Here is a 27,703-nt window from a genome sequence, read left to right as displayed (position 1 = left end):
TCTTTTTTTTTGGAAAGGGAGGGTACCTGGGCTTGAACTCAGGGACATTCAGCCACTGACCACATCCCCAACCCTATTTTGTATTTTATTTAGGAACAGGGTGTCACTTAGTTGCTTAGTACCTTGCTTTTGCTGTGACTGGCTTTGAACCTGGAATCCTCCTGCCTCAGCCTCCTGAGTCTCTGGGATTACAGGTGTGTGCCACCATACGTGGCAGAAAATGGCTTTTTAAATAGAAATGTCAGAAGGAATGTGCACCCCTTTTGGCAGAGCACATTCTGTTGACCACCTGTAAGAGAAACACACATCAACACCCTTATATTCATGATAGATAGTCTCAACTATAACTGATATTTTGCCAAATATCTTAAAACAGACAGAAATTGTAAAGCACAGAGGTACACACCTAGAAAATCAGTTTTCAAATTTTAAACTTGAACCTAAATGCTATAGACATATTGGAATTTAGGAATTTAACATTGGGAAGGGCAAAATCATTTCAAAATACATTGATATTTCAAAAATTAAAAACGTGAAAAGTAATTTTACCTACATAATCACATATTATTGTAAAATGAATGTATCCTATGTATCCTTTTAGTCACTTTTTTTTTTTTTTTTTTTTTTTTTTTTGGTACCAGAGATTGAGCCCAGCTGTGCTTAACATCCCCAGGGAGCTATATCCCTAGGCCCCTTTTCAAAAAATTTTTTGAGACAGAGTCTCCTTAAGTTGTTCAGGGCCTCACTAAGTTGCTGATGCTGGTTTTGAACTGGCCATCCTCCTGCCTACGCTTCCTGACCCTGGGATTACAGGTGTGCACCACCACACCTGGCTTTTTTCAGTCACTTTTAAATAATCCATCATGGTAAATTCATGCTGCTTTCTTCAAAGAGTTATTAAAATTAAGACACTGTTTTCTGAACATTGATGGAAATATAAATATGTGATTTACCTGCATGTTGTTTCAGATATTGATCATCAAATATAAAGCCTTGCTAAATATATATTTTGAAACACAATGTCATATGTCTTTGGAGACTGACTTGTTTTCCTTTAAAAAGGTTGACTATTCACCTTGTTAGCCAATTAACTTTTTTCTCTTTTCTCTAATGAAAAACTCCAAAGGATTAAGTAACCTGGCTATAGAAAATGTTTATTTATTAGCTTCTTCTCTATGTATCAAAGAAATTACTTTCTTTTGGGGTAAAATTTTACTTTTACACAATTCTTCACATCTACCCAAGTTCCTTTTTGTACATACATCTACCTGGATAGTATGAGATTTTAACAAGCAATTAGAAGTTAACAGGATAGAGGTGAAGTATCCTCTTGCATGCCTATGATTTTAATTTAAACTCTTACCTCTGTGTGATATGAGGGGTAAGATTCTTTGTTTTTAATCTGTTATTTGCATTCATTTAAATATGGCTCATTACCACTTATAAGATGGGCACAGAAAGAGACATTCCAATTAGCTAGTAATTAAATAGTTTCTTGGCTGTATCTTCTCAATTTGGCAGAAGACACTATTTGGATTGTTTGGGTAAAAAATTTGTTTCTGTCATGAAACCAAGTTAATGACTTGCTTGGATCTCTCTGTCCACTCATAATGAGACCAAATACACAGAATCACAACTATAATCCCCTTCTTTTCAATTCCACATGCTAGCAGTGGGGGACCAGAGCAGGGATTTAGAACAAGGACAAACTTGACTTCCTTCATGAATCTTAATCTGGATGAATAAGATATATGTACAAATAGTTAATACAAAATTTCAAATGATGGAAAGAAGGTACACAAATATTTTATACTCTCTAGAAAAGCTATTCCCAAAAGACATATTAAGGAAAACACATGTGGTTAGTTAACATGTCAAAGCAGACCAATCTTAGTACATTTAAACACAGTTGAAAAGGACTAGTTGTGATGCTATGAAGGGATCAGCTGCAGCAGCTGCTGCAGTAATAACTTTTAATCTCCATACTAAGGTGTGCTTTTAGAGATGGTGATACTGTATATGTTGTACATCTATGAGTTATTATAAATAAATAACAGTTATCACAATTAAGACTGCTATTTAGAGTCATCTATATAAGACTAAACTGAAAAATAGGAAGCATGCACTGAGATACTTAGAATCTTCCTGTCATTGACTTTTTTATTATAATTTTTTGTAGTTAATATTTTTACAAAAGCCTTGATTTATATTTATACTGCAAGAGACGTGAAGGAATAATGCTATATTTTGGATTCTAGTACAACCTTACGGATAGAGTTGTAGAATTAAGGTTGTAATTTCTAGGTGAAGATTGATACAATTTATCACTCCATATGCTTTACTATGGTACATTAGTAGTTAGAAGTAGCAGAACAATTTGAAGTGCTTCAGAAAAGTATAAGAAAGGAAGAAAAAGAAAAAAAAAGAACGTTCTCAAAAGCTTAACAGATTTAATTCTGAATGGGTGAGTTACATATATAATTTTTTCCTATGTTAATACTAAGAACACTTCTTAACATGACTGCTTTGTTTAGGAACCCTACCCAATCTTACTTGTGAAACAAAACTAGAGTTATGAATTTAATTCTCATAGAAAAGTTCATTTTGCTATCATTTGTAACTATAAACTGTACCCTGATTGTACCAGAAATTGTTGAGTATTTTTGTTTCCAAATCTGACCCAATATGTAATAATATTATTGTAACTCATGATTTTATATTTTATCAAAATTAACTCATACATTTGAATAATGTGCTAATAGTTCAGATTATCCAATTTTGTTGAATTGCTAGATACTTGAAGCAAACATGTTTGCTATAAATAAATGAATAATTCACTGGTATCTACTAAGTACTGTGCTCAAGTTTGAGAATCACTAAGCTAAGACTCTTGCTTGACTTAATAGCTTGGATAGCTGGTGTTCATTCAGTTTTGTTCTAGGGTTCAAATGCTCATTCAAGAGTATATTTAAAAACATATTAATTAGTTATGCTTCAGGCAGTGCAGTAGGTTAAAAATTCTTATAGATCTTCCTGCCAATCTACAAGAAAACCAGCAAAATAGATGAAGTGTGGGCGGCAGCCCAGGAGGCAAGTGACAGTATAAGGGAACCTAGCTTCAGAGGGTAGTGATTGCTTGGGTTATGGGTGCTCAGGAGCAGGAACAGTGTGTGTGTGTGTGTGTGTGTGTGATATAAATATATTTACCCAAATTTCACTGTTTGTAGCACCCATGAAGAGAAAAGAGATAATTTGCTTTGATTGACCCTCATTTTATGATTGTTTGAATTAATAGTTCATCCTTGGGGAAACCCACATACTGCTTGCTGGGGGTACTTCTAAATCCATTTTCTGCCACAGAAATGTATATATGTTGGAGGTTACTCTCAAGAAGAGTTGGAGGAATGCTGAATTGCTCTAGAACTTGGTGGTCCATTCATTGAATCTTTCAGGCAAGGTAACCTGTGCATCCAGTGCAAAATGTTCTGCTCAAGGAAAAAGAAAAAAGTGAATGTGAATGGGAGAATCAGTCAATGCTTTGGGAAAGGAGAAATTCTGTTGAAGTTTTTCATCCATCTTGGCTATGCTCTCACTAATTGCAGGGCACTTTTTCTGTCACTGTCTCCAGTGAAGAGTGGTGTGTCCTGCAGAGTCAATGATCAGTGTGTTGCATGCTGTTATTTTGTACTCTACAGAGCAGTTTAGGACCAACAACTGCCCATTAAGGTACATTACAAAATTACCTCCATAATCATTTGCACATTTGCAAAGTGGGTTTGACAGTAAATACGGTAACCTTATATCTGGGAAGAGTGCTCATTAAGTAACAAATATTGTTAGCTATTAGCATTCCTATCAATCTTGTTCTTTACAGGTAAGGAAATTGTGGCTCAGGGAAGATATTTTACTTACATAGTAAATATCAGAGTCTGTTTCATTCAGCTAAATTCATCTAACTCTCTGCTGGGGTACATACATGCACTTGCAAAATTCTGGGAATATAACAATGAATCAGGCACTGTTGGGTCAGTGGAGTACACAAAACAGTCATCTCTCTGAACAGTTCAAAAAACAAGTAGATGCATTACAGGTTGGGATTGTTCAAAACCTCTTTGAAAGAGCTAGAGCAATGGGAGGAGAGGATTGCTCCTGAACTCTTAGTTTTAAGGTCACATTCCTCCAGTCCTCCAGTGGGATTCAGAGGTCTATAAACCGCAATGTCCACCTTTGCTGCTATTGTCCCAGAAGTCTTTTACTTCTTAGTGGCCCCTAGAAAGTGAAAGGCAGACAGGTCCAGCTCCTGATGACTGCTAATAATCTCCCAGTAGTTTCTCAGCAGCTGCCACTGCAACAAGAAGATGGTTGTTGCTTCCCTGAGTCTTTGAATCTTCCTCAAGTTTCTTCCCAAAGCATGTCATTGGAAGAACTCTCAATCCTTCACAGTCTAATTTCAAGAATCTTGTTTGACCTTCCAGTCCTTTCCCTCCAGAGTGGAGCAGAAGGACATGGTTTCCTAACTAAGCATCAGTAGACCATATAGAAAACACAGCCTCTGTGCTCAAAGAGCCCACAGCTATATGGGAGAAAATAATTCCCACAAGCTAAAAAATGGCACGGTGACCACAGTCATGAAGTGGATGCAGGGAAATACACATGATGGAGGTTATGGGTTTTGGATTTAGGTTGGATTACATTGGCATGATGTGGGAAGAAAATATGTAGCCCTACAGAAGCAGGATGGTAAATATTGCAAGACCTGAAAGATGCAAAAAAAAAAAAAAAAAAAAAAAAATGGAGGAAGATCACAATGGGGCAAGAAGGAATTAATGGTGATATTTTTGTTTTGAACTTTGATGCTTGAGAGGTGAATTAAGTCAGAATTTCATAATAGATCTACTTGATTGCAAAGTCAGAGCTTTCCCTGCTCTTTCACTGATCTGGTACCATCGAGTCATTGTACATGAAAAAATGTGTCCAAGAAAGCCCATGACATTGTGTGCAAGTTATGTGTATTCTCAATGCTTGAGAATCACTGAGCTAGGACTCTTGGCTTTATAACCTCGATAGCTGGTGTTCATTCAGTTTTGTTTAGGGGACCAAATGTTCATTTGGGAGTATATTTTAAAAACATTAAGTAGTTTGGCTTCAGGCAATGCAGTAGGCTAAAAGTTCTTCTAGCTCTTCCTGTCATGAAGCAGCACAATGTGGGAAATATCACAACACAATATTTCCAGATGTATTACTGAACTCACAGAAACATGAGAAAAGTCCCCTGGGTCAAGTACACAAAAATCTATAGGATAAACAGCAGAGTAGATAAAGCATGGGCAGGTAAGAAGGCAAGCACAGTACTTGGGATGTGGGATGCTCAGGAGCAGGCTTGGACACCTTGAAGGCAAGGACAGGGCATGAGAGCCCACGTTCATCTGAGTGCTACACTCTTAGGGAAAGGTTGTGAGGGAAATCCTTGGGTGGCAAGGAAAACTTCAAAGAAATCACTCTCTCACTCCTTTATCTAGGTGGAAAAAGAATAATATCCGTATTACTAATGATGATAATCACTTTTCCCTGGTTATCTGAGGCCATAATGGTCTCAGAAGTGTCTGAGATTTTCTATATAATGCATTCAGAGAAATTCCATGATGGGAAACAAAATTATAGTCATATAGGTTGCTAGCACCTTGTGCATAGTAGGAGATAAAACAGATGTTGTCTGGAGAAAGGATTCCTTAAGCCAGCTGCATCAGGATACCTAATTAATATTAGCCCCTTGCGAGTCCTTCCTCAAAAAGATATCATGAAAACAGTCACTAGAGACAGTAAACAATTCAGACTCTCCAAAATAATATCACGTTTGAAATGTTTGTTATAAAACAGCATTATTTTTGATGAAATAATAAAAAATGAGCAAAGACCAACACTAGCAAATTAGTCATATGAGAATCTATTTTATATTTACTAGATTGGCAAAGATTAGAAAGATAGAGTATACCAGATATAGTATGTGGAACAACTGGAACTATCTTTTAATAATGTGGAAAGGAGGAGTATAAATTAATAGAATTGTTCTTACTAATTTTGTGAAGTACTCCATGACCCTTGATAAACACTCTGTGTATACCCTTGAATGTTTACAAGAATGAAGTCTTCAGATCACCAGTCCTGGTAATAGCTAAATAAGCAAACCCTCCCCCCAAAATGTGCATAGATAGAGTAGATGAATTAGGTAGATGTGTACCATATGGTGGTCTAGTATTCAGCAGTGGCAATGAATTATAGCTGTACACACTTATAACCTCAAGTACAGTGAACTTTAGAAACAATATTATGTGACCACAGAAGAATACATTCAATATGGTACATTTTTATGAAGTTTAATTATTTAAAAACCTATCAATGTATGTTAAGGATACATATATACATATTAAAATATAAACTATCTTATATAATAATAAGATGATAAATAGGAATAAGTAAAATATAGTCTTTATATACTTATATTTATTATATTTATATTATAAAATATAGGCAAAGGAAATTTAACATGAAATTCTAAATTGTGAGCAGGGAAAATAATATGAATTCAGCCAACTTGAAAGTACCACATGTTCTATTTCTTAAGCTGAATGGAAGCCACCTGGGTATTTTAGTATTCCCCCTATTGTTTACAGGCATGCTACTCTTTTCCTTTTATGTGTAAAATTTTATAACTTGAAAATACTGTTTTTATTTCTATATGGTTCATTTCTATTATTGTAATAATAATCTCTTGCTGAAAGGAAACTATATAAAAGTTTGACACTGACCTAAAAGGAGACACATTTTACCTTTAGCTGTTCTGATCTATTTATTTCTTGAAGTATTGTTTTATAAAGTGCTATTCTCAGACATAAAAATTGTTTGTGCAATAAATGTTAATCAGCTCTGAAAATCAGTTTACAAAATCACTAATTCACTAATGATCATAAAGCATCCCAAACAAAAACAAAACTCTTTTTATGCAGGGTGAATAAGTCATGCAAAGAATCTTATTCAAGAACTCATTTAAATAAACGATAACTCACATCTATAGAATTCCAATTATTATAATCCCACTTGTGGTGGTTTAGTGTTTTTGGAGAAGACTTTTGCAGTCAGTTCAGCGTGGAAGTTTGAACTGGTAGCAACACCCAGGTCCATTGATGTGGCATCCTTAGCACAGTCAGTGCAGTATCAAAGGTTGCAGTTGATGTGGAAGGGATTCCCTTCACATTGCGTGAGGAACTAGGGGCACAACAGGTAGTCATAGGTAGGAAGAAAATACCTTCTCTGTTCATCACTTCAGATTCAAAGGTACATGGGGTAGTTTCTTGCTGAAGGAGGCTGTGAAATGTATCTTCAGATTTCCTACAGTACAACCCCAGGATTTTGGTTTGCTTGAGCATGATTTCTTTTTTATAGTTGAAATAAGGAAAAGACAATGTTTATAATAAAGTTTATGAATAATAAGAAAAAAGAATAAAGTGATTTTTTTATAACTGGTAGTATATACATTATAAATGACTATATTTGAATTTAATAAAACATGTTAATTTAAATACATTTTATTATAAATAAGTAAAACATTTATATAACATACATTCATTATTCGACAAGTCTGTCACGCTTTACATTTCTGGAACTATAAGGACAGCAGTTAAACGTATGCTTAAAATATGACTTTCCTAAAAATGCTGAAATTCTTTTCAACAATCTAATCTTGAGAAGGATTTGCTTTCTTATACATTGCTTCAGTTTCAGCACAAGAGTTGCAATGTGGAAAGGCTCTTCCATCTCCTTAACTGCACAGATAACCACATTTTAGTATGTGGAATACCAAATTTGACCTTTCCTAAACCTCCTCAGTATGTTAAAGCATGTCTTGACTTTATTTCCTCCATGTTGCTCCAGGATAGCTTCCCAGCACGATTTGGAGGAATTCATTTTGTCAATCAACCGTGGTACATCCATGCCCTGTACACTGTGATTCGCCCTTTCCTGAAGGAGAAGACTCGGAAAAGGGTAGGTTGGTTTCTTTATTTTTAAATTTCCTGCCCCATGTAATGAGATGTGATACACACTGTGTGTATGGTATTGACCATGATAAAATGGGCTTCTATGTTGTCATGTGAATATTTAGTATAATAAAATCTTAAAATTCTTAACAGACCTTGTATTTCTCAATGCTGCATCTGTGAATGGAACATTTAAAGACAAGCTCTCCTACTTTCTTACACAATGGGAGAATATTTTAGCACATTCATTACACATGAAAGTTTCAGTGTAGAGGTCAAAAGAATTTTTGCCATGTAACTACATTAATATTACTGCACTTAATTTCAAGTAAGGTCTAGAGAGAAATTAGAATAGTATTTGCTGGTAAATGGGTGTTTGTTATTTTACAATATACATTGCAATAAATATAATGAAGTTTGTAATATCTGATATAACTTTGTAATATTGTCATGATCAATCATACTTTGAAAAGAATGATAATGTTTAGATGTTTTAATATTTCTTTAAATTACATGTTACTTGCTTGAAGATTTAGTTTCATCTAACAATGAGATAATCAAAGCACGTACAACAAAATCATCATTTTTCTAAGACTAAGATAATAATTTATTTAAAGCATTGAGAGTAATGCATGACACATGATACATACTGAATATGTGTATCATTGTTATTAAAATAGAGTTCAAAATGCATTTTAGTACATGTTATTTCATTCAATTTTTATAACAGTTCTGAAATGTACATTTAAAAAATTGGTCAACCATTTGCTTATTTTTCCATATCATGTATACCTTTTATAATGTTTAAATCAAAAGAAGTATACATATCTCTTCAAATATTTATCATTTTTTGTAGTGAAAATATTCAAAATTACTTCTCCTGGCTTTTGAAAAATACACAGACATTATTTATAGGCACCCTCCTATGACTTACTTTTTTTAATCAAATTATAATAATGCTTATGAACCAACTCTCCCCCAGCTCTGTCTCCCCAGTCTCTGGTAACTACTGTTCTACTCTCAGTTCTGAAAAGTCAATTTAGTTAACATTATCTCCTACTCCAGAGCTAAAGAAGACGGTTTAGGATGGATAAGTAAACTTCTTCCTCATCTATACAACTGTAAGTTTGTAGAGCTAATAAATAAATCATCCAGCTCCGTATTTAGACCTATTCTTACCTCTTTGTGCATGCCCGTTTTCCAAATGATTAATTGCACAGGAAAATATACTTACTTATAGACCTATTATGAGAAGATAACGCTCCCTGAGTGTCAAATAACTGAGAAGGTGCTTGAGGTATTTCAGTGTTGCAGGGCCCTCATTGTGAGTGTGAAGGTGCAGTCATTATGGGTTCATATCAAACACTACTGAACAGAGGGTTTACTGTGTATGAATTTGTTGAAAATGTTTCAATAATAATCTAAGAATTGTTTCTACCATCAAAAATCAAATTATTGATATTTTAAAATTCAAAAGTATATCAAAGTGCCTCACAAATGCACTTTTAAGCTTTGTTTTATGAAGGAGTGATCAGGTTATCCAAAGCATCTGCAGGGGCTTTTAGTACAAATGATTCTATTCAATGCTTGTGTAGTGTTCATTCTGTGCCACTTGCTGTTCTCAGCTTTACATATATTAACTCATTTATTCTTTATAAAAATGTTTTAGGGTAAGTATTGTTATTTTTCTCATTTCAGAGATGGGAAAATGAGGCATAGAAGATTAAGCAATTTGCTCTGAATCACAGTCAGAAGGTTGCAGAGTTGGGTATCTGGATTTATGGGGAAGAGAGTTACAGGCAGAGGGGATTGTGAGGGTAGGCATGTCTAGGTGTCTAATGCATTTGACAAATAACAAGAGGACCAAAACAGTTGGAGCAGAATGAACTGTGGGGGATAGTGGTAGAGAATGGATAGGAGGGACTCTGGTACACCAGATCATATATGGCCATGTATCCCAGTGCAAGGATCTGGACTTTCAGAGTGAAATTGGAAGTACTAGGAGGGTTTTGACTACAGGGGTGACTTGTTCTGACATGATTTTAACATGATCCTGCTGTATTAAAAACACTGAAGAGGTTCAAGTTTAGAAGACCAGGATAGGAACATGTTTGGAGGTTTTGTGATTGAATTTGACAATTTTAGCAATGCCTAGAAGAATGCATTGCTGGTATTATTCTAGATGGAAATAAAGTATCTGAAATTTATCATTTTAATTAAAATGATATGAATTAGAAATTTTCATATAAAATAATTAGAGGATAAAATGCCTTTAATTTCTGCTTACATAATCAATGCATAATGCAAAGCTATTATTGTATCTCTCACTGGTATTACAAGTGACTCAGCAACACAATATTACTCTAACACCTCACACTTGAGATACCATAAATCTATGTTCTGAAAAACTGATGAAAGTAAACCTATGGAAGAATTATGAATCCTCTTCCATAAACTCAGGTATGTAAGAAACATCTAGTTCTTCATTATCTTAAATTAAATGAAATCTGAGTTTTAATCTCCATCATGCTGGGCTGATAGTAAAATCAATCTTTGGTGTTATAAGTCCCTTCTCAAACTCTCACCAGGATCTGGACTCTTTCATGCCAAGCTTCCATCATAATCACTTCCAACATGCTCCTTGCTCAAGCCAGTATTCATTAATGGAATCAAGGTTTCCTTGTGCTCTTAAATTGTCTGTTAAAGAAGGACCTTCTTGTTCAAGCTGGAAACCAAGGGCTCAGCTTTAACCCACAACTAGCACTCTTCACTCACCCATGGCTGTGGCTTTGTTATTTTCCAAGAGTTGACAGGAAGCAGGTTCTCCCAATAGTTGGCACAAATTACTATCTCTTCCTCAATATAGTGAACCCCTTTTTCTGTTGCTTGTTGATTCTCAGAAGTTTTTCATCCTCTTCTTTTCTACTCCAAGTTACTTAGCACATTCTCTTTAATGGCATAGTATAGGAAAGCAAAATAGTAGAGGAAGTATTATTCAGTTTAATTCCTAAAATTGACAAAGAAGCCCACAGGATCAAATTTCTTGCTTGAAATGAGAAAGAAGCATAAAGGAAAAAAAAAAAAACAGTAAAATTTCAATAAAGTTTGTTACTGCAGAGAATTTTTCAAAACAAAGAAAAGTCTAAGGGCAAAAATTTAACAGTTAGGCAATTGCAATGCATCCTTTTTGCTGAGCCCAGAGGAGCAATTCACATTTAATCTTCTTCCATAAACTCAGGTAACTTCAAAAAGAACATTTTCATTTGATATATATATTTCAAAAAATGTTGGATTTGGAGAAACAAAGGTATTATTTTTCTGTGAATCTTCAAAGTAGTATCTACATAATGTAAATAAATTATATCAAACATGACAAGGTGGAAGATGCTATAAAAACATGGTGTAGAAAAAGTGGATAAGCCTTTCTAGGTTGGGCAAGGTTATAATGTTAAATAGACAACTTTCAAAGAAAGATGAGGGTGTGAGACAATAAGCTGTGGGAACATTCAGAGGTAGAAATCTCCAGGCAGAACAAAGATCCATTGCAAATGTCCTGACATATACATGTACAGTACGTCACAATGGGGAAGGAGGGAGAATTAGATGTTTTCAGAGCAGTTGTACTTACAGAGTCTTACAGAGTTTACTCAGAGAAAGGGGAAGTCAGCGGGGGAATTGTGAGGAGAATGATATCATCCTACTTGCATTTTGCTATGGTCATTCTGTCTGCCATGTTGAGAATGGAGAGAAGTTGGATAAGTAGAAATGGGAAGTTTGGTTAGGAGGCTAATGCAGTAATACAATTTACAGTATGATAGTAACTCGAGACATTGTTATAGGGATGGACTTGCTAAGTGTGATTGTATTTAGGATACATATTGAAAACAGCACCAAAAAGATTTACTAACAGATAATACGAGGAGTAAAGGATGAGTCAAAGGCTTTGGTCTGAGAAACTAGAAGGACAGTCATCCCACTGATTGATTTTGAAAATAGGGAGAAGATCTGGGAGAAAGATTTTGAGTTCAATTTTAGAACTGTTAAATTTGAGGAACACCATTAAATATTTAAATGAAGACAATAAGTAGAGTGGAAATTCAAATATGGAGTTCAAGAGAGAGGTGTGGATTCCAGACATGAGTTTTTAATGTATGGACAAAATTGAAAAATCACTGAATGAAAGAAATGGACTGAACGAGATCACCAAAGAGGAAAATGGTTTAAAAAGAGAATAGAGCCAAGAACTGAGACCTGTAGCTCTCCAGTGCTAAAATGTTAGAAGAGCAAGAAGAATATGGCAAGGTAGGAGACAAGCAAACAAAACTGGAAGAAAATATTTTAGCCAAGCGGTCTTGTTAAGGAAGTTAGTTCCTAAGCTGACATGGTGGAGATATGGGCCTACTTTTTCTTCTAGTAGGCACAGGGTTTCTATTCTAGTACCTAAGTTCTTTATCCACTTTGAATTGAGGTGTGTGCAGAGTGAGAGATAGGAGTTTAATTTCACTTTGTTACATATGGATTTTCAGTTTTCCCAGCACCATTGATTAAAGAGGCTATCTTTTCTCCATTGTATGTTTTTGGCACCTTTGTCTAGTATGAGATAACTGTAATTATGTGTGTTTGTCTCTGTGATTTCTATTCTGTACCATTGGTCTATGTATCTGTTTTGGTGCCAATATTGTGTTTCTATGGCTCTGTAGTATAATTTAAGGTCTGGTATTGTAATATCTCCTGCTTTACTCTTCTTGATAAGGATTACTTTGACTATTCTGTGTCTCTTATTTTTCCAAATGAGTTTCATGACTGCTTTTTCTATTTCTATGAAAAATGTCACTGAGATTTTAATAGGAATTGTATTAAATCTGTGTAATGCTTTTGGTAGTATGGCCATTTTGACAATGCTAATTCTGCCTATTCCATGAGCATGGGAGATCTTTCCATCTTCTAAGGCCGTCTTCTTCAATTTCTTTCTTTAGTGTTCTGTAGTTTTCATTGCAGAGGTCTTTCACCTCTTTTGTTAGATTGATTCCCAAATATTTAATTTTTTGAGGCTATTGTAAATGGAGTAGTTTTCCTAATTTCTCTTTCAGTGAATTCATCAATGATGTATAGAAACATATTTGATTTATGGGTGTTGATTTTGTATCCTGCTAATTTTATGAATTCATTTATTAGTTCTAGAAGTTTTCTGGTCAAATTTTTTGGATCGTCTAAATATAGAATCCTGTCATCAGCAAATAGTGATAATTTGAGTTCTTTTCCTATTTGTATCCCTTTAATTTCTTTCTGCTGTCTAATTGATTTGGCTAGAGTTTCAAGGACAATGTTGAATAAAAATGGTGAAAGAGGGAATCTTTGTCTTGTTCCAGTTCTTGGAGGGAGTGCTTTCAATTTTTCTCCATTTAGAATGATGTTGGCCTTGGGTTAAGCATAGATAACTCTTTCAACATTGAGGTACATTCCTACTATCCCTAGTTTTTTTGGTGTTTTGAGTATGAAGGGGTGCTATATTTTGTCAAATGTTTTTTCTGCATCTATTGAGGTGATCATATGATTCTGACCCCTAAAGCATAAGAAGTAATATCAAGAATCAATAAATGTGATGGAATCAAACTGAAAAGCTTCTTCATAGCAAAGGAAACAATCAGTAATGTGAAGAGAGAGCCTACAGAATGGGAGAAAATCTTTATCACATGCACCTCAGATAGAGCATTCATCTCCCGGCTGTATAAAGAACTCAAAAAACTCAACACCAAAAACCAAATAACCCAATCAATAATGGGCTAAGAAACTGAACAGACACTTCACAGAATAAGAAATACAATTGATCAACAAATATATGAAAAAATATTCAACATCTTTAGCAATTAGAGAAATGCAAATCAAAACTACACTGAGATTTCAGCTTACTCCAGTCAGGATGGCAATTATCAAAAATACAAGCAACAATAAATGTTGGCAAGGATATGGGGAAAAAAGTACAGTCACACAATATTGGTGGGACTGCATACTGGTACAACCACTATGGAAAACAGTATGGAAATTCCTCAAAACACTGGAAATGGAATCACCATTTCACCCAGTTATCCTGCTCCTTGACTTATACCCAAAGGACTTAAAGTCAATATACTACAGTGACACAGCCATATCAATGTTTATAGCAGCTCAACTCATAATAGCTAGACTATGGAACCAATCTAGGTGCCCTTCAACCAATGAATGGATAAAGAAAATGTGATATATGTCACAATGAAATATTATGCAGCCTTAAAGAATGAAACTATGGCATTTACTAGAAAATGGGTGGAAGTAGAGAATATCATGCTAAGCATAATAAGCCAATCCAAAAGAACCAAAGGCAGAATGTTTCCTCTGATAGGTTGATATTAATTCACAATAAGTTGAGGGAAGTAAGCTAGGGAAGCATAGAGGTACTTTGAACTAGAAAGGAAATGTGAAGGGAGTGGAGGGGTTATGGAAGTGGGAAGGACAGTGGAATGAATTAGACATTATTACCATATGTTTATATATGATTATACAACTGGTGTAATTGTACATCATGTATGACCAGAAGAATGAGAATTTATACTCCATTTATGTATGATGTGCCCAAATGCATTCTACTGTATTTATAACTAATTAGAACAAATTTAAAAAAAGAAACCATTTCAGTCAAGGGATGAAAATGTTTCATTCAGTGCTAAGAGTTCAAGATACATGAAGACTGAGAACTTGAATGCCTCATTTAGCAATAAGAAGGATCTTTCAGAAGCTGTTTGCTTACAGTGGTGGGAGACAAATCTTGTTTGGATTGGAATTATGAAAAATGGGCAGAGAGTATTTGGGCAATGACTATAGACCACTCCTTGGGGAGTTCTGCACTGTAGGGAAGGCGAGAAGTAGGATAACAATGGCGGATGGGTACAGAGCCAAGAGAGGTTTAACGTGTCTGCACGGGGGATAGTGGAGTCAGCTTGTTTTTTCTCAGATAGGAAACATCCAATAGAGAGTGGAAATTTGTGATGTGAGAAAGATAAAGAGATAAGGGAGACTTGTGAGAAGTATAGCTGAGTGGGGGAAGGAGGATGGATTTTAATGCGCAGGTGGAGAGCTCCGTCTTGATGGGGTTTATTCCTCCATTGTACCAGCAGTGAAGGCGGAGCACATGGACTCAGATGCGGGTGGGTGGATCTGCTCTGGTTGGCCTATTTTCTCAGTGAAAGTGGAAGCAAGGCCAAAGCTGAAAGGGATTCTGAGGGAGGAGATAGCAGCAGAGTGTTAGGGAAGAGAAAGAGAAGTCAGTGTGCCAGGATTATTTTATTGTTGTAAGAATTTTTTAAAATTTTACCATAATTCTTGCATGACTAGAACGAAGTTTCTTACATGAAGAGATACATGTGATTAAAAAAAAAAAAAAAAAAAAAACTCACATACCTAATAAAATAAGGGTTTTAGGTGCTTTCTTTAGAAAATTCTTTTCATTTCTGAAAAGAAGAATCTGGGACTGGGAGAGAAAGAAAGAATATTGTTTTCCCAGAAATAAATATTGTCTCTTGTGCTCTCAGGCTGGAACAGGAAGGTGTGAAGTTTGCAATTAACCTGGTGTACCTGGGCAGATGGTACCTTCCACCACTGTAGGCCTCACATCATGTATTACAGCTGCTGTTTGCTTTGCTTGCTTTGGCCAGTGACCTGCTGTTTTCTGTTTTACTCTTCCATAGTTTACTAAAAATGCTTGCTAATTGCTGACTTCCACAACTCCGATTTTATTCGATGTCATAGACTAATCTTTCTTTTGTTTTCTTGTGTATTTACTTATGTGTATTCTAAGGTGCAAAAAGCAAATACGAATGTGTTAGCCTGTTCATCTTGAACCTAAAGTATGGAATTCTTATGTTAATTATAAATTATACTTCTTAAATATTACATAAATTTATATGAATGACAATAGTGCTTTATCAGAGAAACTGAAATGAAAAAAGAAAGGGGTAGCAAATCATGGAGAAATACATCTTGAGTATGTGATTTGATGAGTCTTCCATTTAATAAAAGAGCTCTCTATTGACAATAATACCAATAATTAATGTTTACATACAATGCTGCATTTTCAATCCATTGTTGGACTTTCTGTTTGGACAATAAGCATGGAAATCTCTAGAAGAGAGATTGCTGGCAGCATTGCAGAACACACATCCCTTGGGACAAGAACCTTGCTCAGCCTTTCATTGTGAGGATGCTAATCTACTTCTTTTATTTACAGCACCCACTTTGCATTATAAAGCAGTACTTTGGTGGTTACAGTATTCTTATTTTTATTGATGATAAAGAGAAAGCCATACTGGTGACAGCTTTTGAGCTTAATAACTCAGATAGGCTCAGTAATTGATGAGTCCCTCGTGAACAGGGTCAGGGTCTGTTTTAATAGTACTCATTGTGTGCTTCCCAGGCTGGCACAGCCAACACCAGAACAGTGTGGAGATTGCACACGCATCTTATTCTGCTCATGACCTGAACTAGGACGCAGAAAACCTTATTTGTATTTCTAGCTTTTTAACCCAATCATTATCTCACCTTCCAGAAACTACTTACATTCCTGAACCTCAGGATTTTTATAGGAAATATTAGGACAGGAGTAGCAGCCCAGCCAGTTTCTCAGAGTAGATGAGAGTTTTAAATATTTTAACAGACATGGAAAATCCTGAGGTTCAGGAATGTAAGTAGTTTCTGGAAGGAATGTAACCCAATCAGATAATGATTGGGTTAAAAAGCTAGAATCACAAATAAGGTTTTCTGCTTCCTAGTTTGGGGCATGAGCAGAATAAGATGTCTTGCATTTGCTTTTCCTATCCTCTCTTCTTCCCCAGAGCATTTTGGACAGTATTTAGTTTTCTCTCACCCTTTTCTTGCATTTTAGATATTTCTGCATGGTAACAATCTGAACAGTCTACACCAACTAATTCATCCTGAGATCCTGCCTTCTGAGTTTGGAGGAATGCTACCCCCTTATGACATGGGGACATGGGCAAGAACACTGCTGGATCATGAGTATGATGATGACAGCGAATACAACGTGGACTCCTACAGCATGCCTGTGAAGGAAGTAGAAAAGGAGCTCTCCCCCAAGTCCATGAAGAGGTATGCAGGAGGCGACTGCGGAAGGTCTGGGACTGGGATGGGGGTGTGCCTCAAGTCTATCACCAAGTTTTATACATTTTTCCTATATTTTCTTTTTGTGTGTGTATAGTTGTGTAATTTTAAAACCTGTCATGTCCCCATGATTGGATGTCCAGAACTTTTAAGTCAATTTTTTTTTAAGTGAGAACATTTAATAGGTACTCTCTTGTTGAAGTTTTCAAATATAAATCACATTACTATTAACTATAGTCTCCATATGGTGCAATAGATCTCCAGAACTTATTCTTCCTTTCCAACTGAAACTTTGACCAGTATCTTCTCAGTCATCCCACAGCCCCTCCCAAAACTCCGGCAACCACCCTTTACTCTGTAATGGAATGAGTTCATCTCTCCTGGATTACCACCTCTAAATGAGATCATGAAGTATTTGTCTCCCACAAATACATGCAATTATCTGTCAATTTAAAAAAGGTCAAGTCATTGAGGATAACCTCAATTTAGTGTTTTTTCAGATTCATGGTCAATCTAGCAGGGCTCTTAGAAATCACCAAATCCAGTAGTTTTCAAATGATACCCTGAGGAATCAAGGCTTTTGATGGAGTGCCTCAGGCCAGCAGTTGGGGTAGGGAGAGTACCCATTTTTCCTATAGTGCTAGCAGCTTTCTCTAGCTAATATATTAAACTTCTTGTAAAATTTCCTTTGAAGAAAGGCACCACACAGACTCACAGATACACATATAAACACACACACACACACACACACACACACACACACACACACACTTTAATTCAGTCACTAGTTTCAAAGTTTATGCTACATTTTCACTATCTTTGCCAAGTCTTTGTCTGACAGTCTAATTATTCCTGGTGCAGAGCATTCTATTTCTTTACAGGTTTGATCTTTAGAAAATTCACTGTTGAGTCACTTGCTTTGACTCATGGCACTTTTATTATGCCTGCGTTCTTTCAGTCAGTGGGTGAGGGAGTCATAGACACATACAAATGCACAACTGGTTCTGAGTTTTCATCCTGTGGCAAACAAAGAAGACACATAAGTCAGATGTGGTGGCACATACATGTAATCTCATCAACTCAGGAGGCTGAAGTAGAAGGATGGCGAGTTCAAGGCCAGTCTAGACAACACAGTGAAATTCTGTTTCAAAATTAAAAAAAAAAAAAAAAAAATGAAAGGTTGGGGATGTAGTTCAGTAGTAGAGTGTCCCTGTGTTCAGTCTCTCAATCCACACCCTCCCTACCCCACAAAACTGCCTAATTTTCAGGCTTCCCCAGGCTATACTAGCTTAGGGTTCAATAGAATAATGGTAATAAATATTATTTATTTGGATCATTTCCCACCCACAGGAATAATAGGAATTACAGCCTCAGCAAGATTCTCCTCACCTAGCTCAAGTAGGATCCAATGACATCTTACTTGTCATACCAAACCCTGTCCTGTGTACTTTTTAATGGAAGCATGATGGGGTAGTGTGCCTCGTCCTTAAAGCCAGTCTTTTTCATGATGATGATGATGATGGTGGTGGTGGTGGTGTGTGTGTGTGTGTGTGTGTGTGTGTGCAGGCCTTGAAGAAAATGGAATGGTCAGAGACTTTACCTACTGTAATTTTTCCACTAGTAGAAAATCTTATATTTAAAGCAACTTTCACATCTCAGCTCTTTTCTCTTTGAGCAGAACTTCCTGATTTCAGAGCTATGCTCTTCTAATCTAAAAGGTTTATTGATGGGTTCTCAAAGGATTCTGCTAACTGTTAGGAGTATTCAAATTCTTGGGTGCATATGTATCAATGTATACACACATATGTGCATTTTATTTTTTCTGAAGAAAGGCATAAACATCACATTCTCAAAGAACTTTTGAAAATAAGAATTCTTAAAAGCATTTATCTGTGAATAGCTCCCTTCTAATAAAAATAATTATATTAATAATAGTTGTTATACCCTATTGTTCACTATGTACTTATCATAAGTAAGGCCCTTACTAGATTCCTTTATTTACATTAACTTATTTAATCTTCATACGAACCCCATTACATAGATATTGTATCCTCAATATAACGTATTCTATAGTTAGCAGAGCAGGGCTCTAATCTATGAGGCATACAGTCTTTCTTCTTGATGACAAAAAGCCTTTCTACCCTTTCATGACAGCATGGTGCCAGCTCCCTCACTTTGGAATTGAGCTATATAATGATTAGAGACAGGTGTCATAGATGTCCCCTAGTTTTCTCCTTTGCTGGCTAATAAAGTCCTTTTCCTTTGGCCATTCCTCCCGTGCCATGTGTACTCCCATGGGCCATCCCGTGAACCTGCTTCTCTCTATACCCTGCAACAGCACCCACCCCTGCACTCTGCTCACCTGCACCCTCCCGCCAAACCTTTCCTATCTACTCTCTCAGACCCCCATTTACTACCCACAAGGGAATTAAAAAATCTTTTAAAAGTGTAACTCAAATAATTTCCTATTTCTGACTTAAACTTTTAAATGACTGCTTATTATCATGAGTAATATCTACCCTGTTTTGTGGCTTACACAGTGCTAAGTGCTATGGGATCTGCCCCTGTCTTCCTTTCTCTTCTAATTTAGCAAATCTCCCTCCTTCCCTACCTTTCAGATCCCTAGGCTCCTGTTTGTTCCTGCAGCCTCTTCAGCTTATTCCTAGTAAGGACTTTTACCCTTGTCACTGCTGCCTGGAATGCTCTTTTCTTGCATCCTAACATGGCTGGTTCCAATCAGAGGTCACCTCCTCCAGACAGTCTTTGGTCTTTCTCCAACACCTGGTCTTGGTCATCTCTACTTACACCCGATTCTTGTTACTATCTATCAATTTCCTATTTTATTTTTTGTAGCATCCATTTTGTGAAATGACCCATCTTATTTAATGTGATATCTAATCCCCCAGTATAAACTTTATGGAGCCATGGTGATGTTGTTTATCCTATTTTCCTTGGACTCTCCAGTGCCTGGAGGAAAGATTTGCCTACAGCAGGTGCTCACTAAATTCCAGTTGAGTGAGGGAATGAGTACTTCTGTCTGTCAGTGGTTGTCTTTAAGTTTAATGTTCAAACTGAATAGGTGATATCGGACACTAGTGTCACCACTGACTTTGAGGTTCCAGAATTCTGGTTTCCAGCATGGGCCTCCTTGGTATCTTCTCTTGCTGTCACTGTTGCTGCTGCTCAGGTGACCAAAGTATTCTGTCAACTCATAATGTCCTCTGTGAAACAGGGAAGTTCCTTTTTTATCAAGTCATCTCCTAATTCTGTTTCTGCATTTAGATTTTTCCAAAAGCATTATTTTAATTGATTAGCACCATCTCGTTAGAGTTGACTTAGTTTATCTACCCTCTGAAGTAATTCTGGATCCATTTTGTTCCCTGCAGACTTGGCTTACATTACATCCACTGCCCCAATCATATGTCTTGCTTCTCACATGGGCTGATTAGACTTTTAGATGTCCTTTGGTGTATCTTTTATTCTGCTGGCAAAATCCTGAAAAATGGCATTATGAAAGTTGTTTCATCTGATTCTCTTGTTCTTTGTGTCAAGAAATTAAAGTTCGTCATTAAGGATGCCCCTTGTCCCTTTTCCTTTTATAATTTTATATTATTCTTAGATTGAGAGGGAATAAAATAATTCTATTACCAACGGTTGTTTGTAATTATTCCTTTGGGTGTATTCATTCAGACACATGAAAAAATGAACTTGTCCTCCTGTGTACATTTATAGAGGGAGAGAACAGTTATGTGAAAAGATACCAAGTTTGCTAGATTGTGAATGTTTTTGATCTGAAAAGTGTCTTTTACCTTGCGTCCCTAGGGCTTAAGATTGTGCTTTCACATAACTGTTGCAGTGAGCAACTCTATTCATATTGTCAAGTGATATGAGCTACTGATTGCATTGAATTATATCAAACATTTATTATTACTACATACTAAACCCTTTTCTACTGACTTGTGTGGAGGGACTCATTTGCTCTTCAAGAAGCTAATAAAGTAGTCCTGCCCCCACTTTGTTAAAGAGAACGGTTCTAAGGGAAGGTAGATGCCTTGCACATGCTGTCCAACTACAAAGGAGCAATGTTAACTTCAGTACGTGGGTAACAGTGTTCTATGAGCCATTTCCTTAAGCACTATTAAGAATTTGTACTGGAGCTTATGCATTATTGCATCTGGTCCTCACTATACCTATTTTCTGTAGGGGATCTTTTCCCCATTTTACAAACAAGAGAACCTCTATCCAAAATCTAGCCTCTTAAACATTTTTTTTGTTGTTGTTCTTAAACATTTTGGTATATCACAACATTGTGGATGCAAAATGAATGAATAAATGAGTACTTGACAACTATATTTAAATTACTGGATATTTATTCATTGAAAGGACAGTATGGGCTGCATGGAGACTCCCGGATGTTTTATAAATCAATGATAGCTCACTCACTGCAGCTAGAATAAACCTGTTCATTAACATTTATGATCCTTTGCAAACTGTCCTGCTCTTTCATATGAAAAAGTATGAAGAAAAAACAAATCTGGACTAACAGTATCCTTGGGGTAACTAAATACCAGAGAAACTTTTAATTGCAAACTATTACTGTGTGGTTTTTTTTCCCTTTTGCTGAGGAATTGTCTGACCTTTAGAGGCAGCTTCCATCAACCAACAATTTTGTTATCTGCAGGTCATGATAAAAGTAAACTAGGAGCTAATTTCAGTTCAAGTATGAGATGGTTTAAAATATCTTATTAAAATTGCCATATCTTTTAATGATATGTTTTAGAAGTCACAATGCATACAGATTTAAAGAATGTGTACCCGTGTGTCTTTGTTATCTTTCTGTTTTAACAGAATATGGTGGCGGATGCAAATACTTAAATTGTCTGCCTTGTGCTGTCTGAATAGCTTTGGTATTTACTTATTGACATAATCAATATGGATCTCAACCTTTATATAATACATATAATTAGGGGGGGTTTCATCTGTTTACTATAAGTGTTTTCTTCATTATCCTCATTACTCTTCATTTTGAATGCATAACACTGAAGTTCTTTTAGTACGGAAATTATGTATTAAAATCAAGATATTGTGATCTCACTGTGCACAGGACCCTGTAACATACTGTTTTCTCTGTATTCCTTCTCTCCCTTGTCCTTTCTTCTCTCATTCTTTTTCTTGAAAACAAAGGGACACAAAACTTTGGTCAGTTTCCTTTCTGAGATAAATATCTAATGCCTATTTAATATTCAGATCAAGTGGAGAAAATGACTTAGGAAACAAACCTCTCCTTTTTTTTTTAAATTAATCCTTTCACCTTTATTTTCATTCCCTCTTTTGGAACAAATTTAGGTTTACTTAAATGAAGGAGACAATTTGTCAGTTGATCCTGTAATTTTTTTTTTTTTTTTTTGATAATTAGTTCCATTGCTGTTCATTTTCATTAGCATGCGTGGCTGTATTTTAGCTTCTAGTCTTCCTTTTGGAAAGTTAATGAGGTCTGCTAAGAGGCATATTGCCACAGCAGAAGCCAATTGGCTGGCATGCAGCAGCAGGGGAGAATTCATTACAGAGGAGAATTTTAAAGGCAGCTGCCTCCTTAATGCTGTGGCTATTAAGATGGCAACATTCTGCCACCACTGTAGCATGTTTCATTGACTTTCCTCCTTCCTGCTTTCCTGTTGTTTTCTAATGATGAATCGGGATATAATTCCCACCTGCTAGCAAAGGCAGGTAAAAGGAAGTTTTCAAATTATGTGGTTTCCTAATTATAGAGTGTTGCTTTCTAAACAAGAGTTTTTACATTTTTTTAAAGAAGGCATTAAGCATTTTTTTAAAGCTTCAAAAGTAAAGCAGATTTTATTGAATATTCTATTGGGAACTGTAACAAAAAGAATATTTGAATTCTGATTTTTTTGTTGGTATACTCATTAATATAAAAATGATGGTTAAAGAAAAACACATTCATGTTGAATTTGTTTTATAGATTTTTTTTGAGGGCAGTAATCCAGCCTCCTATCATTTCTATCCAATTTTTAATAACAATCATTTAACTGTAGTGGTTTTTTTCTTTCCATTTGGATATATTTTATTAGAAAACATTTGTCCTACATTAGAAATTCTCCATATCTCAAAGAGAAGACTCTTGTTCAGTTGTGAAGAGGAGAACAGAGGGCAACTAATGTCTATTTAGAATCCTTTTCTGCTCACTATTCTACTGAGAGGCCAGAGGGGACTGTTTCCTCACTTTGATGCCAAACACCAACATCAGTGTGCGATATCCACGGTTCATAAATTCCTTGATGTAGGAGAGGATAATTCACATCCATAGGAGAAGCAATGGTGAAGAAGAGAATGTGATCTGGTAATTATTTGGTACTAATCACTGACCCTGGTTTTATCCATTGCAGATCCCAATCAGTAGTGGACCCCACAGTACTAAAGCGCATGGATAAAAATGAGGAAGAAAACATGCAACCTTTGCTTTCTCTGGACTAATAACTTCTCCACACCTACCCCATGGATTAGAAATGTAAGGTACTGGTTTTCAGCAACAGGGCTAGCACTGTGGAGGAATTACCAGCTGGAAATCTACTTACTCATGTTAATGTAGCATAATACATAATAAGGCATCAGGCTTTCTCATTTGCCTGAACCATGGGTGCCCTGTGCTGGATTTAAAAAAAAAAAAAAAGTCAATAATTTATTCTGTAAGTGCCAAGTTCTTTGTAAATACAATGTAATCTTCATGTCAAGTTTGTAAATTTTGGTAGTGATTTACTTTGAGAAAGATTGACTCAAGAGTTGAAGCCAGTGATTTGAACTATAATAAAAAGCAGAAAAGATGCGTAAACTATCAAAGCTAATTAAATGTAGCCCTGTTTCCTATGAAGCCATATTTCTGCTCTCATAGTGAATTGTTTCCTTGTTTGTCTCTGAAACTCAATATTCAAATATACTTTGAGTGGGCACAGGAAACTAGAGAAATTGTTGTAATTAAGGTATTCCTATTTAGTAATTTTCAATACAGAGAAAATGTGTCCTAGGACTATCACTGGCTTTGCATTCTGGAGACAGAGAATGACAGATGAGCTGGTGAACTTAACACTTGAACTCTTCCATGTTCATTCCTGGAGTCTTGCAAAAAGATATGTCTCCCCACTTAAAATGTGGAATTCTGAACTGCTGTCTTCACAACGTGTTCTTTATTCAAGACCCTCTCGTGCCCCATCTGATGTACTTTAATATTTCCCTTCAAAACTCTTTGGCCAAGAAAATGAAAACTCATATGTGAATAGCATTTTGACAGCTAATTTTGAACATAAAATTTGCCACTTACAAATAAGGGGCTAATTTCTAATTATTGTGCACTTGTTGAAATATATATATATATATTCACACATACAACATATATATTTTTACTGAGCTCTAATAAATCCTCCATGTGACAGGCTTGTAAAATAATTCATGCATATTAATGGTGTTAGAGATGTTGCAGATAATTAATTGCCTGGGATACTAACTCTGGAAATCACCTTCACTGAAGTTAATGAAAATGAGAAATAGCGAAACACACTTTAATATACCTAGTTAAGGGAAGTACAATATACTTTATAATGCAATGTTGAATAGGTGCCACTTTTCTGAAAGGTATTTTTCCTTCAAATGATAGGCCTCAGCATTGTGTAGGAGAACAAAAAGTAAATTATTTTTTCTCAGTTTAAGTTAGTTGTCATAGAGTTCGTGTATGTCCACATTTTCTTTTCCAAAAAGATTGAAAGACTGTGCTGCAATCAGGAGTTGTAATGAAAGCATGTGAGGGCATCTAAGCATACAATAGTTTAAATCTGGGGTTTGAAAACTGTTTAATATTAAAATTTTATTTCATAAAAATTTTTCATTACAGAAAATTTAAGATCTTATTTTAAATCTCAAACTCCAGCATGAAAAAGCAAGATTTTTATCATCCTTTCAGCATGGTGAATTTTGAGATTAAGTATTTACCACTGAAGTCTTCTTTTGAAAGACAAATATCTCCAATAACTCTGGGAAACCAACATAAGTAAAGGCATATAATGAATGACCTTTATATACTTTTTAGCCAAAAGCTTCAAAAAAAATTCTGTTATAATTCTAACACCAACAATCTTGAAAATCCAACCAGTACAACATTCTGCAACATTATCAAGACTGTCTGACGTTTGTAAAAATACATACATTAACTTAATGAAAGACACTTTAGAAATGGCAGCTTCCCATCAAGTACAGAAGAAGAAGGACTATCAAGTACTCTTACCTATCCTTGTCACAGAGATTAGAATGAACTGGGTATTAAAAGCTATAGCAATTATCTAAGAACCCAATCCTTATGTACTTGAGTTTTTGCCTACCTGACATACATACTATAGTTCTGACTTTGTATGCTACATACACATGTGTTAAGCAGTATGATCCATTGGAATCCAATAGAAATCATGGAAGTACAGAAAAGCAATCAACTGTTTTTCCTATGAATTTCTCTGAATGTGCACCATTTATTGCCAGTTTTCAGAATTCTACCAGCTTCAGATGTCAACCAGCACAGTCAGCTTCTTTCCCTGTCATACATACAGTCAGTGTCATATATAAAAATAACTAGTATCATTTGTACTCTCTCTGTACCCCACATTTGGAAATTTTGCATTGGCATTGCTGTGTGTGTGCCTGCTCTTGCACAAATGAGCAATTGAGAGTTGGCTAGATTGTGTAAAATATTTAAAAATGAATGAACAAATCTCAGCAATGATGCCTTTTGAAATTGCTAAATCTAGTTCAGTCAGTGAGTAAACTCATTTCCCAGCAGTTCTGAAGCTGCTTAGTCAAGGGATTTTCGTTCAACTTTAAAACATTTCCCCTCAGCACCATCTAACTAGTGCTATTTAGGCATTTTTTTCCCTCATGTGATTTTTTCACGTCACGTAGCTGTCTATTACATAACCAAGTAAGTAGCTATCCCTATATTTTTTCACCTTGATTACAATAGTACTCCTAGTATCCCACTTACACACACATCTACACTAGACTCTTAATAATTTTGCCCCTCTACTTTGGGAGCCACAATTTACTCTTTCAATTGTCTTGTTACTTGAAAATTGTGGACTTCGAAGAATTATAACACTGATTTGGATAGTCCGGTAGTCCATTTAATTTTTTTTTTTTTTTTTTTTTGGTGGATCTGGGGATCAAAGCCAGGGCCTTCAGCATGTTGGGCAAGCACTAAAGTAAACTACTTAGCTACAGGCTCAACCCCCCACTGACTTCTTTTAATTGGCCTGCTCCACCATCTTTGATTTCTAATTACTTTCTTCCCCTTGTTTCAGGGAAGCAGCTTCCAAAACTGGTTTACAAATAATAAATTCCTGTTTTCATGTCATCAGTGATATTTGCATGTTTCTGACTACTATTTAAAAAGGAAGAGGTTATCATGAAAATATATTCTAAGAACTATGAAGAAGTGCCTCTTTAAAAATGGGATAAAGCAGTGACACTGGTGTGTATGTCTTATTTGTACCCTCTTTCAAAAAGCCAATATATACACTTATATTATAAGGTAAAACAGATACTACTTGAAGAAGGATATTCTGCTTAGAATATCCTCTTACAGTATTAAGTCTATTGTGTAAGTTCAATAGAGTAACATTAATCCATGCTATTTGCAAATCTAGCACTATGCTAAAATAATATAAGTATTAACTAGAGTTTTCAAAGCAAGTTTTTGAAGTGGGCATGAATGATTTCTTTCATTTTAATAATAGTTTGCATAAGTGTAGGCAGAGGTATTTTAATAAGTCTTTTCATATAAGACGCTTGTTTGCTTCATAGTACTAAAATTCACACATTCACAGACAGGAAACCCAAGCAAGTAGGTTCTCTGTAATATTGGTAACTAGGTCACATTGTTAAATCAACACTGCAAGTTTATGCAATATTCCTGAGGGAACAGATACTCTATAGCATCAAGATAATGGAGAGTAGGTTTTAGACTTTGGGAACAAATTTGTGACTCTTCACAAAAAGAAACCTTTAGAGCCAAGGCAGTGTGTCTTCAGGCATAAGCTTCCTATGCTTCTGCAAACAGCCTAAAGGTTTCTGGATGTATCTGTAGCCCTTTAAAAAAAAGTTGTATTAAGAAAACCTGTTGAGAGGCTCTACACGACTTCTGTTGTTTTATTTAAAGGTCTACCTTCTCTGGTTGGCTAATAGTCTTTTTGCTTCTTTTTTATTTTTATTTTTTGTTTGTTTTTGGTGTGTATATTAATATCTACTTGAAAAGTTGCTATTAGCCATAGAGACATTCCAGAAAGAGTTTCAACACACAAAATCAAATGAACAAAGCTGGTATGGGATCCAAGCTTGCAGATGGGAAAGCTTGACATCAAGTAGGCTCGGAGTAGGCTCGGAGGCATATATTCCATTTAGATGTGCTCTACAAATGCAGAACACAGTCATGCTTTGTAAATTTGTGAAACCATACATTACATCATGCAAGA

At 35.6% G+C, this 27,703-nt stretch overlaps 1 protein-coding gene across 1 annotated transcript in view; it reads left to right on the top strand.

The window, feature by feature from the left end:
• Clvs2 (clavesin 2) overlaps nt 1-23,913 on the top strand; it is a 69,117-nt gene extending 45,204 nt beyond the window's left edge. The window contains exons 4-6 of the mRNA XM_047559346.1: nt 7,930-8,040; nt 16,948-17,168; nt 23,585-23,913. Coding sequence (XP_047415302.1) covers nt 7,930-8,040; nt 16,948-17,168; nt 23,585-23,672 — 420 coding nt within the window. The 3' untranslated portion in view covers nt 23,673-23,913. The remainder of the gene's footprint in view (nt 1-7,929; nt 8,041-16,947; nt 17,169-23,584) is intronic.
• Nucleotides 23,914-27,703: the final 3,790 nt, after the last annotated feature.

The sequence above is a fragment of the Sciurus carolinensis genome, chromosome 7, assembly GCF_902686445.1.
Source record: "Sciurus carolinensis chromosome 7, mSciCar1.2, whole genome shotgun sequence".
Lineage (NCBI taxonomy): Eukaryota > Metazoa > Chordata > Mammalia > Rodentia > Sciuridae > Sciurus > Sciurus carolinensis.
The sequence above is the reverse complement of the archived record's forward strand: the minus strand, read 5'-3'. Positions and strand labels throughout refer to the sequence as shown.